Source organism: Maylandia zebra, linkage group LG11 (assembly GCF_041146795.1).
Source record: "Maylandia zebra isolate NMK-2024a linkage group LG11, Mzebra_GT3a, whole genome shotgun sequence".
NCBI lineage: Eukaryota > Metazoa > Chordata > Actinopteri > Cichliformes > Cichlidae > Maylandia > Maylandia zebra.
This window is the reverse complement of record NC_135177.1, coordinates 26,088,494-26,115,857: the sequence shown is the minus strand read 5'-3', so window position 1 is coordinate 26,115,857 and position 27,364 is coordinate 26,088,494. Positions and strand designations below refer to the sequence as shown.

Here is a 27,364-nt window from a genome sequence, read left to right as displayed (position 1 = left end):
CCATATCAACATTACCTCTAATTTCTATTATTCAAAATTATACCAAAAGCCAGAATAAGGCCTTGCCTATTAGATCTATTCTGTGTTAAACAATAAAGTCGGTCGCCTCTTTGTATGTTTGCAGATGGGTTCTTTCTGTTCTAGAACAATGCCTATCTTTGCTCTAACAAAGGGAAATAATTTTATCTGGGTGTTTCAACAGTGTTTTTCTGGGTAATGACAATCATCCACCACATCAGAGATGTTTGTGCAAATTACCAGCATTAACACTTACCATTATCCCCCTTTCCAGGAACCCACATATGGACATGAGCCTTTATTTATCTCTGATGCACATCTCTCATTCCTTTCACATTTTTACAGCCAGTGGTCTGTCCTTGTATTCTGTTTGTTTTCGGGGAGTGGGGTCAAGCATAGGCACTTGCACCTATGTTAAACTCTATTAACATTGGGGATAGTCTAAATCATGTGGCTCTAAAGCAGACAGACATACAGCCTCGCCTCTGTCAGTGCGCCCCAGGGCAGCTGTGCCTACAATGTAGCTGCCATCGCCAGTGTGTGAATGTGTGTGTGAATGGGTGAATGACTGAATGTAGTGTGAAGCGCTTTGGGGTCCTTAGGGACTAGAAAAGCACTATACAAATGCAGGCCATTTACCATACAATGCCTTAACTAAAAGGGAAGAAAAACAACAAAAAAAGCAAAAAACAAAACAAGTGAAAATGAGGATGTTGCTTCAAAGAATGTGGAACAGCTTGGTTTCAAAGCAAGATAAAATTATTTCCTTTAGGTGTCAGAAAGGTGAACAGACCACTGTCACACGCATCATTGGTTTTTGTTATTATACGGTGTCATGGCAGCTGCTACTGTGAATTCTGAGTGCATTATGTCTGTGAAGGTTCTCAGTCATCCAGGTCATCGTAGTCAAAGAAGCTTGCAAAGAAAAGCGTCTGGACTTCTTTAAGTTACTTGAAGATGTTTCACCTCTCATCCGAGAAGCTTCTTCAGTTCTAAGGTCAAATGGTATTTGACCTTAGAACTGAAGAAGCTTCTCGGATGAGAGGTGAAACGTCTTCAAGCTATACCATTATGTTAGTCTTCTTAATCCAGCAGGAAACACTTGTAAAGACTAAACAAAAGATCTGATTAAAAACAATCAAAGGATTTTTATTTGTATTTGGGAAAATTCACAGTCACATATAAGTTCATTTTTTATGAGCTATGTATACTTTACTTCTAAGCACATGTTTGAGTCCTGATTCCAAATGTTTAGAACCACATTTGGGTCCTCGATAATTTAACAAAGCAAAAGGCTTGAGGCATACAGACTGAAAAAAAGGGATTGGCCAGCTCTTGGATTTATGTAAGCATCTTGCGTGTATTTCATACAAGTGCCTCATGCATTAAAGTTAAGTGTAACTCTATATTGTAGAACATAATTAAATCAAGTAGGATCTATATGAAAATTAACAACTTAATTTGTTCTTGTTGAGATGATCTGACACAATCTAGTAAGAGTGGTTAGTTGCTGAACTCATGAAATTAACAAGATCACATGAGATTTCAAACTACAGCAAAACACTGAAGTTATAAGAGGCAGACAACTACACACACACCACGTGTATGCTATTGCTTTTTATTGTGGTTTAACCTGTCAAGGTTGAAAATGTAAAGAAAATTCTGCATCACACCTTGAAATAATAGCTTTCCTTGGTGATCCTATATTGGTGGCATGGTGGTTAGTGCTGTTTCCTTACAGTAAGAAGGTCCTGGGTTGAAATCCACAATTTGGTGTGAATGGTTGTTTGTCTCCCTTGATAGACTGGTGAGCTGGCCAGGCTGTACCCTGGTGACCTATCACTTCAGGGTTATGCCCTGGAAACCAGGGTAAAGATAGGAGGATTGTAGTTGTTGCAGATCCATTCACTTTTTATGGTAACCAGACTCTAGACTTTGTTGAACATTATGTAATGTGAAGACAACATGTAGTATTTAAGTGACCATGTAGTACCGGGGTAAAAGTTATTGAATAGTGTTGAAATAAAATGACAAAATTGTGAAGGATTAAAATATTCCAAGAGCTCAACTTAATTCATCTAAACATGTTTCAATCGCATTTTCTGAACACAAAATGTACAGGTTTATTGAATAGGAATAAGTTGTGTTGAATTAACTCATTTGTCTAAGTTTCTGCCAAAGCAAAACATTTGTGTGCAACCAATGTGCACTATTGAATCAAATAAATCCAACATGGCCTTTTTTTCAGTGCAGAATAAAAAAATACCCCTTAGGTTGAGGTTTCCAGTATTTCTGGTTTATCATTGCATTTCTGCACAGAGAACATGTCACAGTACATTAGTCAGCAGGGCATTTGTAGGCACAGACCTGTATCTGTTTTACAACTTCTTGAAAAAAAAAACCCTGTTATTAACCCGTGTTATTTGTTGAATCTGAAAAGTGTTAGAATGCTTGAATATTTCTGTTTTTGCCAACAGCCGGTTGTGGTTTAGATTCTTGCCAGTAATAGATTAGTCAGAATCTGGAAGTAAAAAAATGTGTTTGATTGTCTTTTAGACACATTTCAATTTTACAAAGCAGAACTGTGATAAAGCAGCCGATTTCTGAATGCTTCCTCACAGAACAACTGTCCAGGCTGAACATGTCCTTACTCAGTGTGTGGCAAATGGTTTTATCCTTTTATCATAATAAACATTCTCCTTATGCTCTTTATACCTAGTTTGTATTGCTATGTTGTTTTTTGAAGGAAACTTCTTGTATTATCTTTGACTATAATTAACAAGTTATTTTGTATGCTGATTACCCAGTAAACTTTTACTGTTTACTTTTTACACCCTGTTAATTGGCCATGCTTGAAGTAGATTACAAATCAGAAAAATGAGCTGGTTTTGTCTGTTACTGCCTAAACATTTTTATCATCAGATACTGTGTATTTTAAACCAAAAAGTGATCAGGTTTTGTTGTTTGGGGGGATGGGGGGCACTTGCACCTATGTTAAACTCTGTTAACATGATGAATATTTATAGATCCTTATTTTACTTTTACTGTTTATTTTTACTAAATCTGAGTGAGACCTTCCTCACGTCTGAGCTAGTCTAAACCATATGGCTCTAAAGCAGACAGACATACAATGCCTTAACTAAAGGGGAAGAAAAACAACAAAAAAAGCAAAAAACAAAACAAGTGAAAATGAGGATGTTGCTTCAAAGAATGTGGAACAGCTTGGTTTCAAAACAAGATAAAATTATTTCCTTTAGGTGTCAGAAAGGTGAACAGACCACTGTCACACGCATCATTGGTTTTTGTTATTATACGGTGTCATGGCAGCTGCTACTGTGAATTCTGAGTGCATTAGTGTTAACTGTCGAAAGGGTGGTGTGATAAAGTTTAGAAATGTAAAAACATCAAATGAAGTGGTTCACAAGTGAAATATGACTGAAAATAAATGTTAATATAAACAAGGTTTTGCCTTTGTATGCAGGTTCTATAAATTATATATATATATATATATATATATATATATATATATATACACACACACACAATTATTATTGTATTTAAGATTTTGGATTTTATTTTTATGTGCAGTTCACCCCTTACGGCCGTGTGTGGGTTTTCATTTTATTTCTTATTTTTGGTAGTCTGCACAAGTGTATACTTTCACTTGATGTATAATTTTACACACAGTTAGTAAAGCTGCAAGTTTCACACTTTAGACATTGACATTATGAAGACTCTAGAGCGGCTCTTCCTCAACCTCCTCCGACCACAGGTACAACATGCCCAGGACCCACTACAGTTTGCATACAAGGCGGGTGTCGGAGTGGAGGATGCCATCCTGTACCTCCTACACAGAGCCCACTCACACCTGGATGGGGGAAAAGGCACGGTCAGGATCCTGTTTCTTGACTTTTCCAGTGCCTTTAATACCATCCGGCCCTGTATGCTTCAGGAAAAACTGAACAGGATGGAGGTGGACCCCTGCCTGGTCGCTTGGATCTCCGACTACCTCACCGACAGACCACAGTACGTCAGGCTGAAGGACATCACGTCTGACACAGTGGTCAGCAGCACAGGAGCACCACAGGGAACTGTGCTGTCCCCTCTTCTCTTCACCCTGTACACCTCTGACTTCTGCTACAACTCTGAATTATGCCATATTCAGAAGTTTGCAGATGACACGGCCATCATGGGGTGTATCTGGGATGATCAGGAAGAGGAGTACAGAAGTCTGGTGAGGAACTTTGTCGCATGGAGTCACACAAACCACCTGCAACTCAACACCTCAAAGACTAAGGAACTGGTTGTGGACTTCGGGAGGTCCAGAGGAGGTCCACTGCCGGTTCAGATAGAAGGGGAGGAGGTGGAGGTGGTCAACAAGTACAAGTACCTCGGGCTGTGGGTGGACAATAAACTGGACTGGTCATGCAACACAGAGCACCTGTATAAAAAAGCCCAAAGCCGACTGTACTTCCTCAGGAGGCTGAGGTCTTTTAACATCTGCAGGAAGCTCCTGAGGATGTTTTACCAGTCGGTGGTTGCTGGAGTACTTTTCTATGCTGTGGTGTGCTGGGGGAGCAGCACAGCAAAGAGGGACTCATCCAGGCTGGAGAAACTGATCAGGAAGGCTAGCTCTGTGGTCGGCATGAAGCTGGACACTCTGGTGACAGTGGCAGAGAAAAGGACATTAAAGAAACTGCTGGACATTATGAACAATGCTGGGCATCCTCTGCACACGGCCATTAACAATCAGAAGAGTCTGTTCAGTGACAGGTTGCTTCTCCCCAAGACAAGAACTAACAGACTTAAAAACTCCTTTGTCCCACACGCCATCAGACTGTTTAACTCCTCTCTGGAGGGGAGAGGGAGGGGAAACAGGAGGACAAAGGAGGGAACAACTAAGCTGTAGTGCCTCTTCACCTCACTGTACAATACCTTGTGCAATACTTTTTGTAAATGGTCAACAGTGCAATAGACTCAATACTTGAAATGTGCAATTCACTTGTATTTTTATTTTTTTATTCCTATTTATTCTATTTATCCCCTTTGTATATTTTATTTATATTTGTTTCTGTATTTATATGTGTGTGTGTGTGTGTGTGTGTGTGTGTGTGTGTGTGTGTGTGTGTGTGTGTGTGTGTGTGTGTGTGTGTGTGTGTGTGTATATATATATATATAACAATTCTGTAACTGTAACTTCGGTCGTTGCTGTGCTTTTTTTGGAAATCGAATTTCCCAGAGGAACCCACCCGAGGGATTAATAAAGTTCTATCTTATCTTATCTTATCTTATCTTATCTTATCTTATCTTATCTTATCTTATTATGTTAGTCTTCTTAATCCAGCAGGAAACACTTGTGAAGACTGAACAAAAGATCTGATTAAAAACAATCAAAGGATTTTTATTTGTATTTGGGAAAATTCACAGTCACATATAAGTTCATTTTTTATGAGCTATGTATACTTTACTTCTAAGTACATGTTTGAGTCCTGATTCCAAATGTTTAGAACCACATTTGGGTCCTCAATAATTTAACAAAGCAAAAGCCTTGATGCATACAGAATAGAAAAGCACCCTTTACGTTGTAGTTTCCAATATTTCTGGTTTATCATTGCATTTCTGCACAGAGATTGTGTCACAGTACATTAGTCAGCAGGGCATTTATAGGCACAGACTTGTATCTTTTTTACAACTTCTCGAAGAAAAAAAAGCCTTGTTATTAGCCGTGTTATTTGTTGAATCTGAAAAGTGTTAGAATACTGCTTGAATTTTTCTGTTTTTCTGTTTTTGCCAACAGCCGGTTGTGGTTTAGATTCTTGCCAGTAATAGATTAGTCAGAATCTGGCAGTAAAAAATTTGTGTTTGATTGTCTTTTAGACACATTTCAATTTTATAAATGTGATAAAGCAGCCGATTTCTGAATGCTTCCTCACAGAACAACTGTCCAGGCTGAACATGTCCTTACTCAGTGTGTGGCAAATGGTTTTATCCTTTTATCACAATATACAAGGAAACTTCTCGTATTATTCATATTTGTCAGACTATAATTAACAAGTTATTTTGTGTGCTGATTGCTCTAACGTTTACTGTTTACTTTTTACACCCTGTTAATTTGCCATGCTTGAAGTAGATTACAAATCAGAAAAATGAGCTGGTTTTGTCTGTTACTGCTTAAACATTTTTATCATCACATACTGTGTATTTTAAACCAAAAAGTGATCAGGTTTTGTTGTTTGTTTTTTGTTTTTGGTTTTTTTTTTGGGGGGGGGGGGGGGGGGATTCCTGACCAAGCATCAGACTGAGAGTTGGGAGCAAGAGTTTGTTGTTGTTGTTGTTGTTGTTGTTGTTGTTGTTGTTGTACAATTGTAATACTGCATCTTCCTTCAGGCCTGGATTTAATGGAGGGTGACATTATGATAGTAAGCAATCCTTGAAATAACGTCCTAGAGTCTAAGTTAAATAGTCTTTATCATAGCAGTAAGTCATGATCACAATCAACTCTTTAAAGTTTAACTTTTAAATACAACAAGCAACTGTGGATTATATTGATAATTAATTTCGTTAACTTCCATTTTTGAATATTGTGACATCCAGGAGATGTAATATTCTGGAAGCCCTGGATGTAGAACACAAGCGCATAAAATCCACAGTGTCATCTTAGAGTAGAACAGACACTCAGCGTGATCAATAACACATTTGCAAAGAGATATGGATTATTAGGTGATCATTAGCTGCCTGGAACAGAAATCTCCAAACAAGTCGAACAGAGAATCACTGGATCTGTATCTGGAAGTTTGTAATGGAGGATATAAGTACATTGTAGTTGCTATGGATCATTTCACCCAACAAGTCAGCAAAAACTGGAGCTGAAAAGATCTTTGTAGACTTTGTACTCAAGTATCATCATCAGGGAAATGAGTTGGCCATTATGGAACAATATCGCAGCATCCAAGCCTGACAGACAAAGCCTTGTTATACAACTGAAAACAGTCAAAGGTGAGAGATTTCATTGATCAGTCCTCTTTTCAAACATTTTTACAAATAAAAGAAAACAGAAGATTTGATGAAATAGATGACTGAGATCCATATCCACAGCCAACTCCCACAACAAAATATTTGTTTCACATCAGAGACAGAGGAAAGATAATATAGTACCTTAGGTCATCTATCGATTACACACAGAAAAAAAAAAGTTCTCCACTAAGAGTAAAAGACAAAAGTTCATAGTCAAATGTTCGGTTTATTATTGTTATCAACTGTTGTTCATGTTTTCCTGGTAAAAATTAGGTGTGAAGTGGAATGTCTTTAAGTAATGCAAACACTCGGGATTTTTTAATGTCACAGACATCAGATAACAGGAAATGATGACGTGGGCTAAAGCAGGAACAAATCTAGATAGAATATGCATGACTCCCTAATGTGTCAAGCACGTAGCTTTAGTTGTATAAAACTGGTTCTAACACTCCTGTCACAGGTACAACTTCTCATGCAGATGAGGAAGAGACAAGCGTGGGACAAGGTAAAGACAAGTTTCATATTTCTATAAGAACAAACATAAAGTTTGATATATATAAATCTTTAATATTTATATATTTTTTATTTTGTGATTGTTTTTCCTCATTCTTGGTAGAATCTCTGATTTAGGTTTCATCAAAGACGCACCATGAGGATGAAAGAATGTGTTTTTATTTTTGTGATCATGGCAATTTCTGAAGCATTCTCCTTAAACCCAGTAAGTGATTAGTTGCATAGTGATATTTCAGAAATTGTGAATATCAATATGCAAAGAGAACTTAGAGATTTTTTAAATTATTTGTCTGGTTTGTTTTGTGATGAAGATGTTTGACAATAATATTGAATATTAAATATCAGCTACTGACAATGATTTTGTTTTTTCAAAAAGAAAAGTTTTAATTTTGCATGTTGACCAACAAGTATGGAGTGTGTTTTCTATCAAAGCTTAAAATGTAAAAAAATAAAATAAAATAAAAAATAAAAAACATTTATTCATAGTACTACATAAAGTATGTTAAATGATGGAACATTTAGTTTAATACTACTTTGATACTTTTACAGAATGGACTAGAAATAGTGGGTAAGTTCTATTTTTTTAATTTTCCACTTTTTTTTTGATGAAATTCATTTTTTTTTAAATATTAAAAAAAACAGTATACAAAAGTGCCTCATCTGTTTTTGTAGATGTTGGTGAAGTGAAGGACATTCCTGAAATAAACAAGGGTAAAGTTCAACATCTACTTATAACTAAAGCTTTTTATAAGGATATTTTTGTTCTTTTAGCTTCATGCAACTGTACTTGAATATTAGTGACTTGTTTCTAATTTTTTAAATTGTATTTTAGAATTTTTACATGATGATATTTTGGAGGTGAGTCTTTGTTATGAAGATAAAAAATCTATTTATTCTAAAAACATCTGTGTGCATAGTAACTTACTGCATTATGTCACAATATACATGTTTCTTATACTTTAGCCTATAGGCAAGCAGAGGAGTACCATTATTAATGAAAACATCCTGTGGACATCTCCAGTCCCCTACCTCTTAAATAATGACCTTGGTAAATATGTGTTTTCTTACAAATACACCTGAAATAAATCTTTATTTCTTTATTTCTATGGGAACACATCTTTGTGATGTCATACCGGAAAATGCATTTTTTTCCCCATGTCAGCTGGACTCTTTTGACACATAGAAGCCACATAATGAAAAAGAAAACAGCAGCATGTGCGAGTGCACAGAGCTAATTTAATGGAATAGTTTTGTACCATCCAGTTATGCAAAGTAACCACCCGCGCCTTTGCTAAAACCGGAAAAAATGTTTATAACTGTATGCTTTAGCGCCTTAGAGCAAAATGCATGGGCAAGGCTAAGGACCTTTATTGGTTGTCTAAAATATCTTCTTTCTTTTTTTAATCTCTATAACACAACAACGGTAGACATTAATTCTAAAGGAATCATTCTGAGAGCCTTTGACCAGTTCAGATTGAAATCATGCATTGACTTCAAACCAAGGGACTCTGAGGACTATTACATTTCTGTCAAACAGTTAAATGGGTATGTTTTTTTCTGCTCTTTGTTGTTGTTGTTGTTGTTGTTGTTTTTAAAAATAAAATTTCCTACTTAGCTGCAATTAGCATAAATATTCTAAAAATGACTATGCTGATTTTTCAATTAGACTTTTTGTTCCTTTAGTTTAATTTGTGATATATACAGGGGTGCACATAAGTCCGCAGGTGCGCATACACTGTCAATATCAAAGACGCGCACCAGATAAGAAGGTGCAACGCACGTTTGCGTGCATAAGATTTTCTGGAGGAGGACAGACATTTGTTTAGAACTCTTAAAGATGTCGACGAAGCAAGCTCCTCTAAGCAATTACTTTGGTGTTCCTCCACCTCCAAAGAAATATCAGACAGAGTCCGAACCGCAAAAGAAGCGTGTATTCTCGGAAAAGTGGTGCCGGTAGATTCCACTCTAGCGGACAAAAACAGGGCCTTTTATATAATATAAAAGGACCTGTTTTTCATGGGATATTCTGCACCACATCTCTGTGCATTCATCATTTGTTTGAAGCCATCTCACCTTCTGCAACCACTTTTTCCACATTTTGTCACATTAAAGCCACAAACATGAATTAATTTTAATGGAATTCCACGTGACAGACCAATACAAAGTGGTGCACACGTGAGAAGTGGAACGAAAATCATACATGATTCCAAAAATTTTCTACAAATAAATAACTGAAAAGTGGGGTGTATGTAATTATTCAGCCTCCTGAGTCAATACTTTGTAGAACCACCTTTTGCTGCAATTACAGCTGCCAGTCTTTTAGGGTATGTCTCTACCAGCTTTGCACATCTACAGACTGAAATCTTTGCCCATTCTTCTTTGCAAAACAGCTCCAGCTCAGTCAGATTAGATGGACAGCATTTGTGAACAGCAGTTTTCAGATCTTGCCACAGATTCTCGATTGGATTTAGATCTGGACTTTGACTGGGCCATTCGAACACATGGATATGTTTTGTTTTGAACCATTCCATTGTTGCCCTGGCTTTATGTTTAGGGTCGTTGTCCTGCTGGAAGGTGAACCTCCGCCCCAGTCTCAAGTCTTTTGCAGACTCCAAGAGGTTTTCTTCCAAGATTGCGCTGTATTTGGCTCCATCCATCTTCCCATCAACTCTGACCAACTTCCCTGTCCCTGCTGAAGAGAAGCACCCCCAGAGCTTGATGCTGCTACCGCCATATTTGACAGTGGGGATGGTGTGTTCAGAGTGATGTGCAGTGTTAGTTTTCCGCCACACATAGCGTTTTGCATTTTGGCCAAAAAGTTCCATTTTGGTCTCATCTGACCAGAGCACCTTCTTACACATGTTTGCTGTGTCCCCCACATGGCTTGTGGCAAACTGCAAACAGGACTTCTTATGGTTTTCTGTTAACAATGGCTTTCTTCTTGCCACTCTTCCATAAAGGCCAACTTTGTGCAGTGCACGACTAATAGTTGTCCTATGGACAGATTCCCCCACCTGAACTGTAGATGTCTGCAGCTCGTCCAGAGTCACCATGGGCCTCTTGGCTGCATTTCTGATCAGCGCTCTCCTTGTTCGGCCTGTGAGTTTAGGTGGACGGCCTTGTCTTGGTAGGTTTACAGTTGTGCCAGACTTCTTCCATTTCTGAATGATTGCTTGAACAGTGCTCCGTGGGATGTTCAAGGCTTGGGAAATCTTTTTGTAGTATTGACTCAGGGGGTATTCACTAATCCTAAGGACAGCACGGTGGCACGGTGGTTAGCACTGTTGCCGCACAGCAAGAAGGTCCTGAGTTCAATTCCACCATCAGGCCAGGGTCTTTCTGTGTGGAGTTTGCATGTTCTCCCCGTGTTTGCGTGGGTTCTCTCTGGGTACTCCGCCTTCCTCCCACCGTCCAAAGACATGCAACTTGTGGGGATAGGTTAATTGGATAATCCAAATTGCCACTAGGTGTGAATGTGCGAGTGAATGTGAGTGCGAATGATTGTATGTCCCTGTGTGTTGGCCCTGCGACAGACTGGCGACCTGTCCAGGGTGTACCCCGCCTCTCGCCCTATGATAGCTGGGATAGGCTCCAGCGCTCCCCGCGACCCTGAAAAGGATAAGCGGAAGCGAATGGATGGATGGATGACTCAGGGGGCTGAATAATTACGTACACCCCACTTTGCAGTTATTTATTTGTAAAAAATGTTTGGAATCATGTATGATTTTCGTTCCCCTTCTCACGTGTACACCACTTTGTGTTGGTCTTTCACGTGGAATTCCAATAAAATTGATTCATGTTTGTGGCTGTAATGTGTCAAAATGTGGAAAATTTCAAGGGGGCCAAATACTTTTGCAAGCCACTGTATGTGCACCCCTGGATATATAGTTCTAACCAAAGAACAAGATGAATACTGTGAAATTTTTATGAATGGTTATGTTTTTGTTATTCTGTTATTCTGTTTTTGTTATTTATTTAATTGTGATTTTATAGATTACACTAAATAAATTACAGAATACATAACCAGTTATGGGACAAATATTCATCAGTGTTCTGCCTTTAATTTCAGATGTTGGTCATACATTGGGAAAGCATCCCGTGGACAGGAACTCTCCATTGGAAAAGGCTGTGGTTACATTGCAATTGTTGAACATGAGTTCCTTCATGCTCTTGGCTTCTACCATGAACAGTCCAGATATGACAGAGATGATTATGTGACGATTAACTCTGAAAACATCCTAGAGGGTTTGGTTAACACTTATACTAATTATAACAATGTTAATGTCTTTGTTTGATATTTCTATTCAAATACTTATCTTAAAGCTGTATAAAGCAGTCTGCAAAAATATAATAACCACTCTGAAATGGTTAAAATAAAATCATAACTATTTAATAATTTGAGATAGAGTCATAAAATCAATGAAATCACTATAGTGAGTATACAAAATATTTCCTTTTATGATTTGACCTTCTCTCATATTATCAAAATATTTTCAGTTAAGTGTACTGTATCTGATGTTTGGCTTTTATATATGATTTTTATAGCTTACAAGCACAATTTTAGAATAGTCAGCAGTGATGAGAGCACCACCCATGGAGTCCCATATGACTATTTGTCCGTGATGCACTATGGCAAAGATGATTTCACCAATGGCAATGGATCTACAATTATCACCAAAGACCCCAAATTCCAGAATCTTATTGGTCAACGAGTGGAAATGAGTGCTAGTGATGTTCAGGAGCTGAATCTACTCTACAAATGCAGTAAGTGCTCAAAGATTATGGGGACCAGCATCCAGTTTTAGGAATACTCTGGGATTACTGGTTAAAGTTACTAAGGACACCGTGAGAATATTGTGCCCTTAACCAATAGAAAGTAGCCGTTTTCTTTGTCACACTTACATTGGTAAATAGTTTTATATTGTTTTTAGAGTTACTACGCGCATTTAAACTTAGTAGGGCTCTTTACTAGGGGTTTTTACTTATATTCATGAGGCCATAAATTTATATATTATTGAATTCCAAAATATCTATTATGATCACTTTTTGAACTGGCACAATGATCAAGTCTATTTGTTGTAAGAAAAGTTCAACAAGTCACAATTATGATTTGAAAATGGTTTAAACAAACAGACAACCATGCTCATATTTGCACCTATGGCCAATTTATAATCAGCAAATAATCCCACTCTATTTGTTTAATTCATACAAAAATCAACATGCCAGGATTGCTATGTGTCAGGCTGCAATTTCAGCAATATCACGGGTACTCCAATAATCAACTTTCTGTTGCTCATTGTCAGTAATTAACTAAGCCTAAAGTGCTGAATGTGTGTAGAAAATTGCTCACACCGAAACAATTCACTCACTTGAGATGACAGTTTTGTGAGTTGAAATTTTTGCCTTTTCCCTCCAACCTTCCTTGAAAAAAAAAACCTTGCACTTTTAATTGATCTCTACAGGCTCATCCATTGCCTTTAAGATGTACTGTGGCTTTACTAATGGGACCATGTGTCAAATGAACCGCTGTTCAAAGAGTGGCAATGGCTGGGAAATGGTAACTGGTGTTTATGGTGGTCCCAGCTCTGACCACACCAATCTGCCCAGTGGAAATGGTAATCAAGGTAAGGTCTCAAATATTCCATTTTTTATTGCAGTTTTTATTACAGTTTGAAATGGAAAATCTAGTTTTCCAACTCAGCATTATTAACATCAAAAGTAAGCTGCCAGCAATAATAATAAATACTTTTGATACTTAAGATTTAACGATCTGATGTAAGATAATTTTGAACTGTATTGTAGGTCAGGATGCGGGTTACTTCATGTATGCTAGCACAGAATCAGGTCAGGAGGGAGACTCAGCCTGGCTGGAGACAAAGAGGATGAGTCCCCAGAGGGAGTGTCATGTTCAGTGTCTGCAGTTCTACTATTACCACAATGGGAGCCAGACAGACAAACTTAACATCTGGATCAGAGAGTTTCAAGATGAATGGGACTCCACAGGAACTCGCTACCTCATGGGACAGATCAGTGGTAATGAATCATTTGCGTGATTATTTATGATGATTTTCTCCAGATGAAGTATAAATGTTTCACATTTCACATTTTGTCATGAAGACATACGTCACATTCACCTATTAATCTAAAAATTCTCCCTCCAGGTCCACCGACATCTCACTGGACTCTCCACCATGTTCCTCTGAATGCCACCAAGCAGTTCCAGGTGGAGTTTGAGGTTCGTAAAGGAGCAGGAAACTCTACAGGTGGCTTCTCTATTGATGACATCAATCTATCAGAGCTCGAGTGTCCAGATGGAACTTGGCAGATTAATGATTTTGAGAGATTTTGGAACAGTACTCATACTCCGGCCCTGATATATAGCCCAAGGCAGTATTCCAGTGAGGGCTATGCTTACCGGGTAGCATTATATCTAAGGCAGACAGATTTTGGAGTATATGTGCATCTTGTCTCTGGTGTCTATGATGACCAACTGAAATGGCCTTGCCCACAAAGGCAATTTACTGTCCAAATGGTGGATCAGAACCCCAACATCCAGCTACAGATGTCAAGGCAAATGAGTCTCACCACTGACCCAAATCTGCTCACCACCACTGGTACGTTTGCAGAAACATGAAGTAATGCTTAAAAATGTACTCACTAAATTATTAACCACTGTGTTACATATGCTTTCTATAAACAGGTGTACCTGCTTGGGGCAAACCTCGTGATGTTGGAACTCAAATTGTTGATGAGAACAATGAGCTCATCTATGCTAATAACCTGTATGGTAGATATTATTTTGCATCTTTGGAAGACATCAAATCCAGAGATTATCTCAAGGGAGGGAGTGCCATTTTCATCTTCAGTGCACAAGGCAAATTTAAATAATTTCATTCCTAAACTTATATATTGTACTTGAAACTTTTACAACAGAAATGTATGAAACATTTCAATCATTTTACACATCATCAAAACCAAGTTTTCTATGATTATTTTAATTTCTTTATTCCAATAGATCTCACACCTCTAGTTAATGGAAGTTCACTGCCTTGTCCTCAAGTAAGAACAGTAAAAATTACACATCCCCCTGGAGACCAGGATAAAGGAAACTGCTCATCACAGTAGGACATATTATTAAATTACAACTCATGTGAAGATACAACATGTCATATGAAACAATATATATGATGAGAGATACTGCAATTTTCTCATGCATTTTTGAGCACCTTGCAAGAATAAGTGTGGTTGCTAGATGTAAAAGTTAATGCAGGTGAAACTCTAACAAGTTTTAATACCCCTCTAAAAATGCTTTAACTTTTACAGGATCTCACCCACCTCAATTCCTACCTCATACACAACAGATGGCAGGTACTGCAATGTTCTCAAACATTTCCTGATTTTTAATAAATAGAAAGTGTTTCTTTCAAACAGAAACACTAAAACTAACGCTAAAAAGTTTTAACATACCTGTTAAGAAATGCTTTGATGCTTACAGGATCTCAACCACCTCGATTCCTACCTCATACACAACAGATGGCAGGTACTGCAATGTTCTCAAACATTTCCTGATTTTTAATAAATAGAAAGTGTTTCTTTCAAACAGAAACACTAAAATTAACGCTAAAAAGTTTTAACATACCTGTTAAGAAATGCTTTGATGTTTACAGGATCTCACCCACCACAATTCCAATTCCAGACACAACAATCTTCTCAAACATGTTCTGTTTATAACAATGTGTGTGGACATGAAAAATGTAGATGTTATACCAATGATAGTGTTCATCACAAAAAGCTCTGTTTAAGAATAGTCATCATTTGTTGCAGTTTGAAGCCCACATAGATTTTGCAGAAACACAAAAGCAGTGATAGCAATTCAGAATTTCTGTACTTATCATGAGCTTATCTATACATGACTTATTTAATTATTTCCTGTCTTTCTGCAGTAGCACTTTCTCTCCTGGTATGATGGCCTCTCCTGTCCTCACCCTCCTGCTAGCACTGATGCTTTTTATGCCTTGATGTGATCTTGATCATCCACATCTGGACTCGTTACATGGACAGCACCAAGGACTCTGCCAGATTCATTTTAGATATTTTTTATTATTTTAGTGTATTGATTCATTTTTCATTTATTATAGATTTTCCTAATATAGCGATTTGTTTTTTTGGTGCAGGAACTTTTCATTGTAGTTTTTGTTTTTAAAATAATCATTTGCAACAATATTTTTGTTTGTTTGTTTTTTTCTCTCCACAATATAGAGAATAAAACTAAATAAAGCAAGCAAAAAGTGAAATGAAAAGTATGTAAAATATCTATCTATATCTAAGTTTAAAACTCCATTTAACTAATATTAGTCTTTAATCATATGATAGTTTTGTTTACTGCAATTTTCAATCACAAGAAATCTACATGAGTTTGACGTTATTAAAATGTAGTGAACAAAAATATACTACAATGATTAGCCACAGTGTGCTTTCTTGGTTGTTGGTGTATTGATGTTTAAGAAAACATAAAATAAAACCTTTAAATCAAAAACATTCTTGGTCCTCTGTTTTTTGTGTGTGTGTTGCTTGAATGTAAAAAGAGATCACTTGGAAGAACTGAAAATAATTTACTAGAGATATTAATTAATTTGGCGTTTTAGAGTCCAATGATGGCAGAATGGAATCCCAGTGGCAATACGATTTAGGAAAGAATCCCCCAGGGTCTAGACAGTGGAGGTGGTGAAGAAGAAGATTGAGGCTTGGATGGACCTCAGGCAAGGTGACGATGGGGAGAAAGTGGTTTGCATAAATGAGGAGAGCACTCTGAGATTTAAATCACACAGAGTGGAGGTTGATTAGCTCAAAAGGGGTCAAGAAGATTATTGGATTATTGTAATGTCAGTATTGAGTTTGATGTTTGTAATGAGCTTTTTAAAAAGATATCATGCATACAACCATTGCACTAAGAACAAGTGTGGAAATTGTAGATAATTATTAACAGGAAGTTTCTCATTAGAGTGAGCAAATTATGCACACCAGACCATAACAAGGTAGGGCTGATGTCACTTGGGATTTATAAAACATTATGTCTATCAAACACACGAAGGCATACAGCCACACCAAAATACATGTTCCAGTGAAGCATTCCCATATGTCTAACAACATATTGGGAAAACATAACTGATCACATTCTCATTTTACTATTATCACCTCAACATGTCTTGAAGTTCTCCGGAAGCCTGGTAACGAACTAATCATTTGATTCAGGTGTGTTGAAACAGGGTGATATCTAAAACCTGCGGGACACCGGTCCTCGAGGCCTGGAGTTCACACCCCTGGACTAGATGGTTGGCACCTACAAGTGTAAAACATAGCTGTGGTACAACTTGACATTGCTACCCTGAATGCCTAAACCTTTTTCACAGCTCAGAACCCTAAACTCAAGAATGGTATCATCAATCCATGATGGGTCTTCCTTACTGAGCGCTCAAAGGAGCTTGCCACAGTAAATATTAGAAGTTGAATGGAAGTTTGCCTCAAACTCCAAACCCTGATCATTGAAGCAATTAGAAGGTACGTGTAGAAAAAAGCCACAACTCAACCGGCTGCTGAGAGAAGTAGTTTGTTCAGATAAAGCTGACTCCTCTTTCAATTCCAAAGTTTTACATATCATACACTGCTTCTGCATTTTCCTTGCTTTTTAAAGATTAAACCTTAGAATGGAAAGGTGGTTTACTTTCTTTTTCGCATAACTATAGGGGTGCAACATACTGTTACATGCAAGAATGTACAGTATGTTGTACATATGGGAAGACATAAGGAACTTCCTCAAACGCAACAATGTTTTTTTAAGAAGATATCATGCCACTGAGCTCACAATAAGTGTAGAAATTGTAGATAAGTTTTAACAGGAAGTTTCTCTGCCTCGTTAAAAATGAGTGAGTGCTAGGCTGATGTCACTTGGGAAGTATAAGGGATTAAGTCTATCAGACCCACAAAGGCACACAATTAAACCATGATATAGATTACACTATTCCCATATGGTCTGCTACATTTGAAAAGAAGTTTCTTTATAAAAAATTAATAATCACGTTTCTTGTTCAACCTACACCTGCCACATTTAGGATATCTTTGCTGATCATAGTCACTTCCTAAAGAAGCTTGAACTATGAAATTATGTCATAATTCAAAATATGACATAGTTCATGTCACTGTCACAGTTACTTTTGCACTATTATGTTCCAGCACATTTTGTTATTACATGGCTTGATTAAGGTACACATCAGGCTGACATCTGGGCCAGCACAGGGTCAGCAGTGTGTCTACAACTGGCCCGTGGCTGAACACAACTTACACATGGCTCACATACCGCAAAGAATGATGGCCCTTTGGTGGCCCAGATCAGGTTTGCCAGAGGTAATCCACACATTGGCCAGCACAGGACCACCAGTGTCACCGCAACTAGCAGTAAGTTACGTGCAACTGGTGGGAAGGATAACATGATTTTTTATTATGTCCTCATAGATAAAACTTCAAGGAATAAATAACTCCTATTTTGGTTCCTGTTCTGTTGTTTAACATAATTAATTTAATAATTAACAACTTTAGCTATTTTCAGTTCTCCAGTCTGAAATGATAAGCTGCAGATGTATTTTAATGGTTCTATGGTCAAAGGAGCTTGCAAAGAAAAGCGTCTGGACTTCTTTAAGTTGCTTGAAGACGTTTCACCTCTCATCCGAGAAGCTTCTTCAGTTCTAAGGTCAAATGGTGGGGAGTCCCAGATTTAAACCTAGTGGGAGTATCCCCCCTGCGCCTGCGCCTTGGATCCACTGTCAGGGGATACAGAACAGACTTGATTCTACAGAGAGCACAAAATCACCTTTTAAGTGAAAGGATAAGACAGGTCCATTTCACTATAGATGCCCTCCAGATCAAGATCAGCCAGACTCTGCAGGAACTGGAAACCCTTCTACCCTCTCCAATCTTAGAAGAGGTTTACAAGTTTGTGGACAAGGCTCAGCGGGCCCAACATTCTAAAGGAAAAGAAAGACAACGCAGGAAATTTCACACCTTGCTTTCAAAAACACACACTCCTCATTCTGAACCTACACCTACACAACCCAGAGAAGAAAACACACCTGAAGACAGTCAGGAGAAATGGGTAAAGAACTTTTCAGACCGGAATCTCACTGAAACTGAAAAGAGAGTAATAGCCAAAGGACTCAATTTTGCCATTTCTCCACAACAGTTGCCCATAGTGGACCTCATCACAGCCACAGAATCCGCCATACGGATTAATAAATTATCACAGACAGAAGCAGAGCAAATCAGGATGAAAGTCTCAGCCACCCTCTCCAGTGCCAAAGTCCTTCCGTCCAACCTCACAATACAAGAAAAGAAGGCCGTCGCTTCCCTGAGCAAAGACCACAACATCACTGTTTTACCAGCTGATAAGGGAAGATGCACCGTGGTCCTAAATAGGGATGGGTATCGTTTAGGTTTTATCCGATACCGGTGCCAAATCGGTACTTTTGAAACGGTGCCGGTGCTCAAACAGTGCTCAAACCGGTGCTTAAAGAATGGAGAACACAAAATTGGTCCAAAAACCTCTCATGTTCAGCTGTTTTTTGTAAAAAGATAACAATGTTAGCCTTTTCTGCAGCTATGGGGCATATATGGCATCACTCTTGGCTGGAAGCAGTGCTTAAACAATGGAAAAAACACAAACTTTATCCAAAAACCTCTCATGTTTAGCCGTTTCCCTCTTTTTCTTTGGTCATTTTAGCCTTTTTGGCCAGGGTGAAGGGAGTATCTGCCATCAAACAAGAAGACAGCCGCATGTAGCTATGATGATGTTTGCTAGTTCACCTTACCTGCATTAATGTAATAACGTGGTTAGCCTACTCAACGTAAATTACACACGAACAACATTAAGCTACTCACACAGAGAAGAACGGCTGCTGCTGCCGTCATCATTTCTGCTACACTGGCAGGGCTAGGGGCCAGGACTCTCCTCTTTGTGTTTTTGGGGATGTTGCTAACTCCGGGTCTGATAACAGGCACCACACCCGCAGTAGATGCGCTGGGTGTGAGGTCTCGCAGCAAGCTATCAAATACAGTGCATTTCTTGGCTTTAAAAAAAACCCGCTATGCGTCGCCAGGTGTTTCATCGGATTCGAGGTGTTACCTCCTTTGACAGTATCACAGTATCAGCTTAAAGCACTTGTTGCAGGCTGCTGAGTTTGCATATTTTGCTGTGAAGTACAGCCAGACTTTTGACCGCTTCGCCTTGGGCATTTTTAATCTGTAGCTCTGCTCTAAAAGAACGTACGTACCTGGACCCGCCTACTATCCTCGGAAACGTAAAATGATTGGCTAGAAGTGTATCACAGCTCAGGAAAAAAAAGCACCGAGATAAAGCACCGAAATGTGCGCTGCTTTTCGGTCTCCCTAGTCCTAAACACTACAGATTACCATACAAAGATCACTACTCTCCTCAGTGACAACAATACCTACGAAGCCTTAAAGCGAGACCCCACAAGCAGCTACAAAAAGAAAGTTATAGCTTGCCTTCAAGACTTTGAAAAGGACAAAACCATTGACCGCCTTACATATCACCGCCTTTACCCAGGGGATTCCATACCCTGCATTTACGGACTTCCTAAAATCCACAAGGAAGCTGTCCCACTCAGACCCATATTCAGTAGCATAAACTCAGCCACTTATAACATTGCAAAACACCTTGCCACCATCCTTGCTCCTCTCGTGGGGAACACCCCACACCACATCAAGAACTTCACTGACAAGGTCCAGAAACTTACCCTGGATCCAAATGAAACCATGGTGTCCTTTGTAGTCTCTCTCTTCACTTGCATACCCACCACGGAGGCCGTGGAGACTGTCAGAAAACGACTACAAGAAGACAGCTCCTTGGAAGACGGGACCAACTTCACACCCGATCAGATTTGCACACTGTTAGACCTCTGCCTTAACACAACATACTTCAAATACAACGAAGGCTTCTACAGACAAAAACATGGCTGTGCCATGGGCTCCCCCGTGTCACCTATTGTAGCCAACCTTTACATGGAGGAAGTGGAAAGGAACGCCAACTTTTCTTCTCTGCTTGACAAGCAGTGATAAGATAAGTATCGCATGTCATTGGATCATTAGAAATGATCTCAGGTCATGGCGTTTGTTTCTCAATCATATGAATATGGCCATGCTTCAGAGCAGGGTTGTTATGAAGAGACGTTCTTGACAAGAAAGAAAAATGTAACACAACAATTTCACCTAGTACTTGGAATTTAGAATCATTTGAAATTGCCATGAGAAAACTGTTGTATGCAGCATATCATCATGTTCACATTTTCCATGCCAGTGTTTAAACCTCCAACTGTACCTCTACTGGAAATGTTTTGTTACAGCTCTGGAAGTTTTCAGAGTCCCCTATAAATACATCATAAAACAACCTCATATGTTTTTGTGGGTTTTCTTTTTCATTTTCTGCAAGTTTTCAGAGTATATTAAGCAAAACTAACTAAATGTGGATTTTTTTTTTAAATAATTGAGGCAATGATCAATTATTTAAATATTTGATTTACCACTTTGTGAAGCAGTAAATGCAACTAAACATTTATATTGACCAGTCCTAGTCACCAGCCTAGAGGAACACATTCGATTCTGCCATGCTGGTGTTTTCCTGACATGGGCAGCTCGTCCAGAACCCTTCAGGTCATGGTTTTGACCAGAACATTTCAAAGCACTGACTTTTAGTTTTCTTTGCTCCAAGAGGATGTTGTCTTATTGTATGGCCCACTTTCTATCTTGAATTTCCTCCCTTTGTACACAGTCTAGCTTTGCCGTTCCCACGTGATGGCTATCAAGTATCTTGGTCCTGTGCCCAAGATGGCACCAATGTGTTTGGCTTGCCATCTAGCCCTGTTCCTGTTGTGTTTGTTTGTGCTATTTAGGCTATTTTTTGTGTGCTAGAGTTTACTCTCTTTTAGTGTACACTCGCAAAACCTGTGTCTGTGCCTACACAAAAATATGGGATCTTGTTTTAACTCGCGGTTTACCGGTCTTTAACTTAGAGGTCTGTGATGCTGTATGGCTGGACCATAAGCCTGTCTTGTTTGAGGTTTCCCTTCCTTGTACTAAAGTTAATCCTCCTGGGTTAGGGTTAGGGTTAGAGCGGTCAGAGCGGTGGTATTTTTAACCCATCCACTGCTGGTCAGTTCTCTGTTGTTTTTCATCAGAACAGCAGCCTTCCTGATTCTATATGTAATGATCCAGAAGAGCTCAGCTCATGGTTTTACTCAGTCGGTGGCCCCCTTTAAGCTGAAGGGTTCAGGTCTGAATGAAGCCACCCGTGCTGTCAGAAGAAAGTGTAGGAGAGCTGAACGTAAATGGAAGAAGGATAAACTTCAGCTTTCATACCAAATATTACAGTATTACTGGAATTCATATCAGAAAACTGTTAAGAGAAAACATTTTGCTGCTATTATGCAGGCTAATTCCTGTAAGCCTCAAGCCTTATTTAAAACTATTGACATGGTCCTTCATGCTGTACAGACTGTTGGTGTTGACTCCCCTCAGGTAATTTGTGAAAACTTATCTTTCTGACTTTAAAAATCTTCTTAAAACATATTAATTAGCTGAAGCCTTTGGCTATCTTTAAGGGGGTGGCTCAATTTGTTTTAACATGTTTTATTTCATTTTATTCATTTAGTTATTTATTGTATTTTATCTTATTTTTCTTTTGTTGTGTTTATGCTATTTGTATATGTACAGCAGTTTGTGAACCCTGGTTTTATGTTAAAGTGCTTTATAAATAAAGCTGTTATGGTATGGTAATAAATCTTATTTGTTCATGGTTTGTTCATAATTCATTTTCTGCTATTAAAATCAGAATATGTATGAATATCAATAGTACAACTTTTCTACATGACTGTCATTCTATTTGTTAAAATTACTCCTACAGGCTTAAATGCTTAGCCTACAGATATAATACTCAAATACATACAGATGTACCTCATACTTGGTCATTTTCCTTAAAAAACTTTGAAGTCTAATACTTTTGTTACATTGTTACATATTACTTTTTTAGGTCATGTTAATTTGTGAATTCTAAAAGAAAAAAACAACAACAACAGCTTTTCCAAGCAACTACAATGCCCCACGTGACACTGTAAACATGAAGGTTTTCTGTCCTAAAACAAGGTTACACTGCCATCGAGTGGTAAGGTTTGGACACACGTTCTCATATAATGTTTTTTCTTTATTTTCACTGCTTTCTACACTGTAGATACATACTGATGACATCAATTATATGAATTGTACCAAAGAAAAAATTGATAAATAAATATAAATATGTTTTATATTTTAGATTCCTCAAAGTAGATGCCATTTGCTTTTTTGGCATTGCTGCAAACCCTTGGCTTTCTCTCAATGAGCTTTATGATGTAGTCACCTGAAATGGTTTCAACTTTACAGCTCAGCCTTGTCAGGGTTCATTTGTGGAATTTCTTGTCTTCTTAATGGGTTTGGGACCATCAATTGTGTTTTGCAGAAGTCAGGTTGGTACACAGCTGACAGCCCTATTTGACAACTGTTAGAATTCATATTATGGTAAGAACCAATCAGCTAAGTAACAAGAAACAACAGTCCATCATTACTTTAAGAACTGAAGGTCAGTCAGTCCAGAAAATTGCTAAAACTTTGACTGTGTCCCCAAGTGCAGTCCTAAGATTCATTCAGCACTACGACGAAACTGGCTCACAATGAGGACCACCCGAGGAAAGGAACACCAGGAATCACCTCTGCTGCTGAGGATAAATTCATCAGAGTCACCAGCGTCAGATATCACAAGTTAGCAGTGCCCAGATAAATGCCACACAGAGTTCTAGTAGCAGACACATCTCTATATCAACTGATCAGAGGAGACTGTGTGAATCAGGCCTTTATGGTCAGCTGCTAGGAAACCACTACTAAGGAAAAGCAACAAGCAGAAGATATTTGTTTGAGCCAAAACACTCAAGAAATGGACATTAGACCAGTGGAAATGTGCACTTTGGTCTGATCAGTCCAAATTTGAGATCTTTAGTTCCACCCGCCATGTCTTTGTGGGATGCAGAAAAGGTGAATGGATGGTCTACATGCATGGCTCCCACAGTGAAGCATCGAGGAGGAGGTGTGATGATTTGTGGGGGTGCTTTGCTGGTAATACTCTTGGGGACTGTGCTGAACAAAAGAATGCGTAAATGCTGGTAGTTTGACTGCAAAAAAATCTTTTCCTTATTCTTCAGAGTGGAAAATAGGCCCGAGTCAAGCACGTCATTGTCTTGCCATGCCTTTTGTCATTGTTGCATGTCATGACAGCTCCTACTGAGAATTCTCAGTACAAAACTAGGTTAAGCCGCATCACCATAAGTGCACATGATGTTGATATGAAGCATTATTTTATTGGATCATTAATAATTATTAATAAAAGCTTATTTTATCCTTTTAATAATTTTATTGAGCAAATAAACCATTATTTACTAAATGTTATACAAATTTGTTGTTATTGTAAAATGTAAATAAAATAATGTTTTTAGTGGTTCAAATTTCTGGACTGCAGTTAGGTCAGGTTAAGATGCACACAAATGTTGCTGTACTAAGTTAGATGATAACAAGTACAACCAGTTAAATTTATCAAATTTACAAAGAATAAAGCTGTAATGTTAATTAAAAAGTAAAAAGTAAAACATTTTGTCAGTGGATAATAATAATTTCTTTTGAACATCATTTTGAATGCACAGAAATAGGCAGAGATTATTGGAACTGAATGTGTGCGGACAAAATAAAATGGCAGCAAATAAAAACAAAACTTATTTCAATGCTTGCAATGATGGTAGTTCACCATATCAACATTACCTCTAATTTCTATTATTCAAAATTATACCAAAAGCCAGAATAAGGCCTTGCCTGTTAGATCTATTCTGTGTTAAACAATAAAGTCGGTCGCCTCTTTGTATGTTTGCAGATGGGTTCTTTCTGTTCTAGAACAATGCCTATCTTTGCTCTAACAAAGGGAAATAATTTTATCTGGGTGTTTCAACAGTGTTTTTCTGGGTAATGACAATCATCCACCACATCAGAGATGTTTGTGCAAATTACCAGCATTAACACTTACCATTATCCCCCTTTCCAGGAACCCACATATGGACATGAGCCTTTATTTATCTCTGATGCACATCTCTCATTCCTTTCACATTTTTACAGCCAGTGGTCTGTCCTTGTATTCTGTTTGTTTTCGGGGGGCACTTGCACCTATGTTAAACTCTATTAACATGATGAATATTCATACATCTTTGTTTTACTTTTACTGTGTTTTTTACTAAATCTGAGTGATACCTTCCTCACGTGTGAGCTAGTCTAAATCACGTGGCTCTAAAGCAGACAGACATACAATGCCTTAGCTAAAGGGGAAGAAAAACAAAAAACAAAAAACAAAACAAGTGCAAATGACGATATTGCTTCAAAGAATGTGGAACAGCTTGGTTTCAAAACAAGATAAAATTCTTTCATTTAGGTGTCAGAAAGGTGAACAGGCCACTGTCGCACGTCATTGGTTTTTGTTATTATACGGTGTCATGGCAGCTGCTACTGTGAATTCTGAGTGCATTAGTGTTAACTGTCGAAAGGGTGGTGTGATAAAGTTTAGAAATGTAAAAACATCAAATGAAGTGGTTCACAAGTAAAATATGACTGAAAATAAATGTTAATATAAACAAGGTTTTGCCTTTGTATGCAGGTTCTATAAATTATATATATATATATATATATATATATATATATATATATATATATATATATATATATATATATATATATATATATATATATATATATATACACAATTATTATTGTATTTAAGATTTTGGATTTTATTTTTATGTGCAGTTCAGTCCTTACAGCCCTGTGTTTGCTTCGTGGCATTAAGAAAGTAGTGTGTGCTGCCAAGGGGAAACATGGGTTTTCATTTATTTTTATTTTTTTGGTAGTCTGCACAAGTGTGTACTTTCACTTGATGTATAGTTTTACACACAGTTATTAAAGCTGGAAGTTTCACACTTTAGACATTGACATTATGTTGGTCTTCTTAATCCAGCAGGAAACACTTGTGAAGACTGAACAAAAGATCTGATTAAAAACAATCAAAGGATTTTTATTTGGATTTGGGAAAATTCACAGTCACATATAAGTTCATTTTTTTATGAGCTATGTATACTTTACTTCTAAGCACATGTTTGAGTCCTGATTCCAAATGTTTAGAACCACATTTCGGTCCTCAATAATGTAGCAAAGCAAAAGCCTTGATGCATACAGAATAGAAAAGTACCCCTTAGGTTGAGGTTTCCAGTATTTCTGGTTTATCATTGCATTTCTGCACGGAGATCATGTCACAGTACATTAGTCAGCAGGGCATTTGTAGGCACAGACCTGTATCTGTTTTACAACTTCTTGAAAAAAAAAACCCTGTTATTAATGTGCCTTGGTTAAATCTGAAAAGTGTTAGAATACTGCTTGAATTTTTCTTTTTTTCCTGTTTTTGCCAACAGTTTAGATTAGTCAGAATCTGGCAGTAAAAAAATATTGTTTGATTGTCTTTTAGACACATTTCAATTTTACAAAGCAGAACTGTGATAAAGCAGCCGATTTCTGAATGCTTCCTCACAGAACAACTGTCCAGGCTGAACATGTCCTTACTCAGTGTGTGGCAAACGGTTTTATCCTTTTATCACAATACATATTCTCCTGATGCTCTTTATACCTAGTTTGTACTGCTATGTTGTTTTTTGAAGGAAACGTCTTGTATTATCTTGTATTATCTGTCAGACTGTAATTAACAAGTTACTTTGTGTGCTGATTGCTCTAACTTTTACTGTTTACTTGTTTACACCCTGTTAATTTTCCATGCTTGAAGAAGTACAAATCAGAAAAATTAGTTGGTGAAAATTGATAAGGGATTCCTGACCAAGCATCAGACTGAGAGTTGGGAGCAAGAGTGTGTTGTTGTTGTTGTTGTTGTTGTTGTTGTAGCTTCCATAACAAGTGTAATACTCCATCTTCCTTCAAGCCTGGATTTAATGGAGGGTGACATTATGATAGTAAGCAATCCTGGAAAATCCTTGAAATAACGTCCTACTGTCTAAGTTAAATAGTCTTTGCAGTAAGTCATGATCACAATTAAAATCAACACTTTAAAGTTTAACTTTTAAATACAACAAGTAACTATGGATTATATTGATAATTAATTTCATTTACTACCATTTTTGAATATTGTGACTGGTATATTGTGACTTCCAGGAGATGTAATATTCTGGAAGCCCTGGATGTAGAACACAAGCGCATAAAATCCACAGTGTCATCTTAGAGTAGAACAGACACTCAGCGTGATCAATAACACATATGCAAAGAGATATGGATTATTAGGTGATCATTAGCTGCCTGGAACAGAAATCTCCAAACAAGTCGAACAGAGAATCACTGTATCTGTATCTGGAAGTTTGTAATGGAGGATATAAGATAAGATAAGATAAGATAAGATAAGATAAGATAAGATAAGATAACCTTTATTAGTCCCACACGTGGGAAATTTGTTTTGTCACAGCAGGAAGTGGACAGTGCAAAAGTTATGACGCAAAAATTAGAATACAATAAGAATAAATACAGTACACAACTGTACAGAATAGAATAAAATAATATACTATATACAGTAGAATAAAATAGAATAAAAATATACAATAAGATAAAAATAGAATACGAATGCTATATACAACTGAGTAAA

The 27,364-nt window shown here is 37.7% G+C and overlaps 2 protein-coding genes and 2 long non-coding RNA genes across 4 annotated transcripts; all 4 read left to right on the top strand.

Annotated features, from left to right (window-relative positions):
* Positions 1-7,658: 7,658 nt before the first annotated feature.
* Positions 7,659-8,403, top strand: LOC112435510 (uncharacterized). Its single transcript, XR_003024628.2, has 4 exons — positions 7,659-7,750; positions 8,095-8,113; positions 8,218-8,256; positions 8,378-8,403. It is a non-coding gene; the product is annotated as an uncharacterized LOC112435510 (long non-coding RNA).
* A 13-nt stretch (positions 8,404-8,416) lies between these two features.
* Positions 8,417-12,350, top strand: LOC143420900 (meprin A subunit beta-like). Its single transcript, XM_076889540.1, has 5 exons — positions 8,417-8,461; positions 8,509-8,593; positions 8,973-9,090; positions 11,615-11,790; positions 12,091-12,350. Exons 1-5 carry the CDS (start codon positions 8,417-8,419, stop codon positions 12,348-12,350), a joined length of 684 nt encoding a protein of 227 aa, XP_076745655.1.
* Positions 12,351-13,014: 664 nt separating this feature from the next.
* LOC101464784 (meprin A subunit beta-like) lies at positions 13,015-14,433 on the top strand. The gene is made up of 4 exons (XM_076889539.1): positions 13,015-13,169; positions 13,348-13,578; positions 13,707-14,159; positions 14,246-14,433. The coding sequence occupies exons 1-4, from the start codon at positions 13,028-13,030 to the stop codon at positions 14,431-14,433; spliced, it is 1,014 nt and encodes a 337-aa protein (XP_076745654.1). The 5' UTR covers positions 13,015-13,027.
* A 135-nt stretch (positions 14,434-14,568) lies between these two features.
* LOC143420952 (uncharacterized) lies at positions 14,569-15,714 on the top strand. The gene is made up of 4 exons (XR_013100696.1): positions 14,569-14,666; positions 14,869-14,913; positions 15,041-15,085; positions 15,489-15,714. It is a non-coding gene; the product is annotated as an uncharacterized LOC143420952 (long non-coding RNA).
* The last annotated feature ends 11,650 nt before the right edge of the window (positions 15,715-27,364 follow it).